The 7,003-nt window shown below is 43.9% G+C and overlaps 1 protein-coding gene across 1 annotated transcript in view; it reads right to left on the bottom strand.

Annotated features, from left to right (window-relative positions):
• Positions 1 to 278: 278 nt before the first annotated feature.
• Positions 279 to 7,003, bottom strand: part of LOC310876533 (testis development-related protein) — a 15,368-nt gene continuing 8,643 nt past the window's right edge. Inside the window, exons 3-4 of the mRNA XM_083790096.1 lie at positions 4,968 to 5,083; positions 279 to 3,091 (exon numbers count right to left, since the gene is read on the bottom strand). Of these exons, the coding sequence (XP_083646222.1) occupies positions 2,590 to 3,091; positions 4,968 to 5,083 (618 nt within the window). The 3' untranslated portion in view covers positions 279 to 2,589. The remainder of the gene's footprint in view (positions 3,092 to 4,967; positions 5,084 to 7,003) is intronic.

The raw sequence follows: 7,003 nt of genomic DNA, 5'->3' as shown, positions 1-7,003 counted from the left end.
TTAGTTAAATAAGTCATTTTATTATGACACCTCAGTCTATATGTGGAAATGCTCTTGTTCAGCTCTTTCAAAGGCAGGGAAATGTTTTTTCCTCAATACTCTTGGAGTTATGCAAGCAGGTTGGCTAGTATGACTTGTGTTAAGGAGCTATATGTAAAATGGTCCTGTTTTGGCCACATTGTTAGTGTAAACCACGGCAGTGTTGAAAGCATGCCCTGTAAATCAGTCTGTGTATTTAGTTCAGTGTGGAAGGTGTTGAAATAAGCGGAGCCAGACAGTCCCGGTTACGTCTTTATTCTGCTTGAGAGAACGTTACGTGACCGTATCTTTTTGTAAATACAGGATACAGGCATCCTTGGCAATGGATCCGTATCTGTGTACACTCTTGGCCGCAGTGGAGCAGACTTCAGTTTCAGACAGATTTCAGTAGCTTTGCAAAGAAAAACAAAACAAAGGGAGTGGAAAAAAAGGCAAATGGCATGGATTTGACCGGTTTGGTAAACCACCGACATTACAAAGTGGAGGATTAAAAAACCCCAGAAACAATCATTGTAGAAATGACATGATTATTCAATCTATGATAATATGTACACAGTAAAATCCTCAGTCTTGATTTATCCATAATTTATAACTCAAGCGCGTACAAATCTACACTTGTACACTCTGCGTTAAAATGAACTCTCAGTATTTTACTGTGTAAGTACAATAAACAAGGCTCTCAATACCAACTCTTCAGGCAGTTACAGCGCAGAGGCCCTCAGCATCTGGCAGAACTAACAGTAACCAGGGATACAGGGTAGTAACTGGAACACAGCGACCAACTCAAGGTTGGCACATCTTAATAACATTAGACTGGAGGGCGGCCCGGCCGCTGCACCTGCAGGGTATTTTGATATGCAAGGCAAGTTATTGGTCAGAGAAGTTTGTTTGGTCTAGAAGTAATGTTTTAACACAGTAAGGCCACAATTTCATTTATCTTCTGATAACACACCGTAAGATTCTTGAGTATTAATTTAACTATGAGAGCGTACACATGGACCCAGAACGGTCCATTTGGTTTCATGTGTACGCTCACTGAGTAAAACATTGGTGAATTAACACTGAGACTTTTACTGTGCAGGCACATGGATATGAGTAGCTCTCATGACAAATAGTAGTCCTGCTATAAAGAGAATATATCATCAGTACAACCTTGATAAATAATACACAGCTTCTCATTCAAGTGTATTGCCATTCTACAAAGTAGGGGTGGTTCCCTAAAAAAAAAAAAAGGAAGAACATACAGTTAATCATCTTAAAGAATGTCAAGTCAACCTGACAAAAAACCCTACAGGCATTTATAAACACCTACAGCACACACACACGCGCATGCGCACACACACACACACACACACACACACACACACACACACACACACACACACACACACCATTTACAGAGCACCTAATAGTCCGGGCACAAAAAACATATTTAATACGCTTGTCTTTTGATTGTACAAAGCATTAGTTATGTATACGTTAAGGCAACAAACTCACATTCTTTTCTTCAAGGCTTAAACTGCATAGAAGGAATGGCATGGGGACCCATTCCAATATGAAAGCTCACAAAAGCACATTGGCAGCTTTGCATATCTTCCATCAAGTGTTGGGATAACGTTAAAATATTCTATGACCAGCACTGTTCTCAATCTCAAAGTACTGTTTTCTTTATAAAATGTCTAAAGGCCATTGAAAATCACAGTTTAAAATATACAGTAGTGTAAGGCTTCTGGGTATGGTGAATTTTGTCTTCTGAATTTCTATGATTTGCGACGGGAACTCTGTCTCGACATACTGTCTCAGGCCGCTGATAAACCCGGCTTATCGTTGCTGTTGGGCAGAAACCTCTTACGTCCATGTTCTAGCTCTCTGTTTTTCATGAATGAATACCCCTACGTGATCGTCCTACACTAACTACAGCGTCACACAAAAGTATCAATAGTAGAAGATTCACACGGTTGTAGATCTGCTACTTTCGCTATCTATTTGAATACTGAAAAGTTATAGTTTTGGACATATGAGGTTTCCACGACAGAGACAATGTCACCTCAAGCTCAAGGTTTCTACAACTTTGGCACGGTATCATTGGTGGATTCATTATCAACATTATTAGTTGAGCCACGAAGCAATTGTTAATAATAATTCTAATAAGGCTGTCTGTCTGTGTATATGTATGTCACTCTGTGTACAATGATGCAATACCATGTAACATCATCAAATCACAACATAAGGCCATGAAACGTCATATATTATCTATTTGACATTTGGTGCAATTTGGTCATCATAGGCCAAGGTCGGCCACAACAAGGTTCAGCTATGCACACCTCTGAAGATGTGGCAGACCAATGGGAAAGTACAGTAAGTAAGGGTTTAGTCTGTTCAGTCCAGGGCTGGAATAAAACTCTGATGAACAGTTCAATAATAACGCTTTGCTACGTACAAAGAGAGACAGATAATTGGTTCCCATCAACATACTTTCCCCTTATGAACAGAGAAAGGACCAGAGGTACTGATGGAGAGAGGAGTGGAGGTAAACCGGTGACGTGGTTACTATTTAAACCCCTCCCACGAGCTCTCCGACACAATCCCTCGACTCCTCCTGCTGATGCCGGCCAGCTTGCCTTTGGCCCGCGTTGTCCACCTGGCGGCCGCAGAATCCTTGGAATCCGACAGGTTAGCGTAGCGTGACGAGTCCTCCTCCAGCCCCAGGCCTGCCCAGGAGTCCTCCTCCAGCCCCAGGCCTGCCCAGGAGGAGGGCAGCCCCTCGGGGAGCCCCGGGGGCTCGGGGAGGTAAACTGGTGAGTCCCCGGCCTGGCTCTTGACCTCTGGGCTTTCGTCTGTCGGAGTGTCTATTGTGTCCCCGCTGACCTGAGGCGGCTCCCAGCCCTCCATCTTCTCCTGCTTCTTGGTGGGCGTGATCTGCTTCATCGTCATGGTAACGCTCTCCCAGAAACAGTGGCTCTTTTCTGTTTTCTCCTTCTTCTCTTTATCTTTCTCCTTCTCTTTCTCCTTTTCCTTCTCTTTCTCTTCGTCCTTGATTTTCTTCTGAGACCTTTTGTATGACAGCAGAGGAGAGAGATTTGGATTGAGAGAAAGAGAGTGGTATGTATACATGTACTGCATATACATAATATGTAACCACCTGGATTCATAAGCCAAAACTTCCCCATGAAAAACCAAACATTTTCCGCACAAACAATTGGGAATCCACCCTGTCCACAGAGATATTGGGCTTCTGGTCTCCAGGCAGGGCTACTCTGCTACAATCCCAGCTCGCTCACTTGGACCACAACGGGAAACCTGATCTGGATCCATGCCAGACTACTCTGCTACATACTGTATATATTGTACTTGAAACCTAGTGCACAACAATTTGCAACACACAAATCACCCAGAACCAGTAGGAATCAGGAAGCACTTCTCAAATGAACAGGATGCTGGACCATGGCGGCTGTGTGGGATCTTTTACTGGGACTTAAGAGGCTGGGCGGAGAAGGGATAGCTTTCAGACGTATAACCACTGGGGAGTGGAACTTTCCCCCACAGAGTGAGCCATTGTATAGGATTTCCCAGGAGAATTGCACATCTGTCACGGTTGGACTGATTTACTCAGCTTTTCCTCTCTGTATGTGTTCTACTTCCTCAAAGAGGTTGAGATGTCGATGGGGGGGGTTTTTAAAGTGGGGCCCGGAGACCCCCCAGGGGTCCTTGAGGGGGTTCCAGGGGGTCCCCAGTTAATTATTGATAGTTAGGAACTAAATCTTATCTTACAGGTCTCTAACTCTGACAGCACTCTCAGGCCCCTTTTCCACCGAAATAACTTTGGTTCTAGAACTGGTTCCGTTCTTTCTTTTTTTATGGTTTATATCACATCTGCATCTTCCAACCTGAATAGTGAAGTGACACGCCCACTTTGGTTCCCACTTCAGGGCAAGAAAAAGTTTTTTTCTGGTACCAGTTCTTTACCAATGTTTAGGGATCTGAACCAGGGGCAGTTCGTCAGGGGGGGGGGGGGGGGGGGGTTACGGCCATTCCCCGGCCCAGGACTCCAGGGGCCCAGCCTTTCAGCTGTCAGATGATCCCGATCACACAGTCACAGACCTTTACTTTGCACTTTGCAAGCTCTGCCTCTTGGTACGAGCAGCAGGCAGTGGCCCCATTCAAAGCATTATCTGATTTATCTCAAGGTGCTACAAATGTCTATCTACATGCTGTAAGTAGACTTAGAAATAAAACTAGTGTTGACTAATCATTACAAGTTGCTCTTATTTTGAAGAGGAGGAGGAAGTCCGTTTCGGTTGTAGCCAAGCTGCCATGACAAGTTATTATGATGCCGGCAAGCATCCAAGTAGTAAACAAGAACTCATGTGGATTAAACACAAGCTTTTAGCCAAAGTTCAGATATTTACGATATGAAAACCATGCATCTGTGACTTAAACAATGTACACACTTTGGACTACGTTAAACAAGGAACCTCCGTGGCATTAGGTGAGTAGTTAATTAAGTATTTAATGTTGACTCACACTGGTAAGATCATCATCAACAACAGGTGCCCAAAAAACATTAACAGGTAGGCTACAGTACAGTAGTAGGCTACTGTTACTGCCACTGCCTGCAAAAATCAAGAATGTGATGTTATTAAATTGAAGTTCACTTAGCATTTTACCAAAGTTAATCCGAAGTTAATTCGTTGAAGGGAGTCCGCCGTGCTGTGGTGCTCTCAAATGGTTTGAATTTGTGTGAGAGAAAATGGCAGTAGCCAAGGGTTGTAAGACGTGTTTGTTTTAACGTCAAGCTTTGATGGGTTATTATTATATAATCGCACCATAATGCAAGGGGTCCTTGAAATGAAACGAAAGGTTGAGAGAAAACCACTGCTCTATGTTAATATCATGGGTGTCATGAAAGCAAAATACCATAACCTTACCCTCGCCTGTCGGTCAGCTTGACTCCAGTGATCAGGAAGTGTTCGTCGTCTTTGGAGGAGAACATCTTCTTGTCTCTCTTCTCCTTCTTGGATTTGATCTTCTTGACTTTGGACTCCTGGCAGAGAGAAGCAACACACAACACAGCACCACGGCTTTGAATCACAGGGTGGAAATAATAAACATCATCTGTTGCATTCTTCTCTCTCTGCCTCATGCCCGTTTTGTGAATGATTTACGCTCCAAAAGGTCATAATGTGCTGTAAAAACAAATTTCTCAGAGTAGATTTTACCTTTAAAGGACTACAAATGAGTAAATAAAAGCTCTGTAGTGATGGTAGAAATGACTTGGAACACATGGCATCCCTATTCTGGCAGATCTACAAGCGTTGTGAGCTTGTAGATCAGCAATCTTCGGCAAAGACATTATTGTACGTGGAAACAGAAGGAAGCCTAATAGTCATAGAGCTCTTGTGAATAGGATGTAAGTGGTTAATGCTTGCTTTACATAAGATTGTAGTTATACAGCTGTTAATTATCTGCAGTGCATATATGGACATGAAGTAGGATTACATAACAGTAGCTCAGCTGTAGATGTATACAATAGTTGGACAAGGCTCTAAATTATATCTGTCAAAATAAAATATAAAACGGCACACAGACATACTCTGACGTTCATGTTCCTATCTTCTATCTTCCACACACGATCAAGTCAACGTGACCAAACATTGTTACCAACGTTGCAGTTTTATTTTATTTATGAAGTAACCATTTTGTTTGTTTTTCTTCTGCTGGCATTGAGGACATATTGATTGAAGAGTACAGAGTACAGGAGGGGGAGGGGGGGGGGGTAAAGATAAAGGAAGGAGACAGACTCCATGCTGTATTGACTTGGCAGTACAGTGTGCATTCCAGCTGGAGTACCCTCCTCTACTCCTGCAAAGCCTCCTCGACTTTCCTGTCACATCCGAATTCCTCCCTGCCTTCACTGCGCTCCTCGGCAGGCCGATACCAGCCTACTCAGCGATTGTGGAACAGAACGTTTGGCTCTGTCTCTCTCCTTGCATGTGCCTGGGAAGCATTCCCAATGTCAACTGTCAAGGTTATAACGTCGACTCCCTGCTTACATCCGCCACGGGCTGCGTCACTTATCAAAACATTTCTAGATTTCACTGAATCACTTTGATGAAGTGGCCTGACCCCAACAGCCCTTTTTAGCTGCGTATTTATGTCTATGGTCTTTCCTATAGACACACACACACACACACACACACACATTCTCTCGCCAGCTTGCTTCCTTTTTGTTCAGAGATCAGAGGACAGGACAAAACAGACCAACAAACAAAGAGCCGACTCTAGACCAAAGCAGCGATCTCCTCCTGGGACATGAGGAACACATTTAGTACAGTAAGAACTCATTCCCAGGATCACTCAGCGGAGCTTACCTGTTCAAATAAGTACTGGGACCACACAATTTACCGTGACACTTATTCAGTAAATAAACATACACAAACACTCTTTGCCATGTAATATGACACACCCACACCCACACACACACACACACACACTTGCTTGCTGGTGCATATATTCATACACACATCCACATGCATACTTTATCTTCTTCCCCCATCATGTCCGTGTCAGTAACCTCGTGTCACCACACTTTTCCACCTCGGTCTGGATCACAAATCCGAAAATGGTATGCGCCCCCAGGCTATCCCGTGTTGGTACAAAATATTGGCAGTGTCTATGTCTAATGCTCTCCTCCCATGCTCACTTTTCACAATTATGTCACATTTGAACATGCCATCGTGCCTGTGTGATGTCTAATCGAGGAGAGATGTAATGTACTGTGACTGTCTGTGGTTTAACGGTTGGCACGGGTTGTGCTGTAAGGCAAAGGTGATGAACTGGTGGTGGTGGTGGTGGGGGGGGGGGGGGGGGGGGGGTAACGACGTCACCAAGGAACGTATTTAAAAAGGAAGAGAAGGGTTCTACGGAATCTACGCCAGGCATGCGCCGTTGACGCACCTGGGAG

The sequence above is a fragment of the Protomyctophum parallelum genome (genome assembly GCF_964188405.1).
Source record: "Protomyctophum parallelum genome assembly, chromosome: 19".
NCBI lineage: Eukaryota > Metazoa > Chordata > Actinopteri > Myctophiformes > Myctophidae > Protomyctophum > Protomyctophum parallelum.
This window is presented reverse-complemented; position numbering and strand designations above follow the sequence as displayed.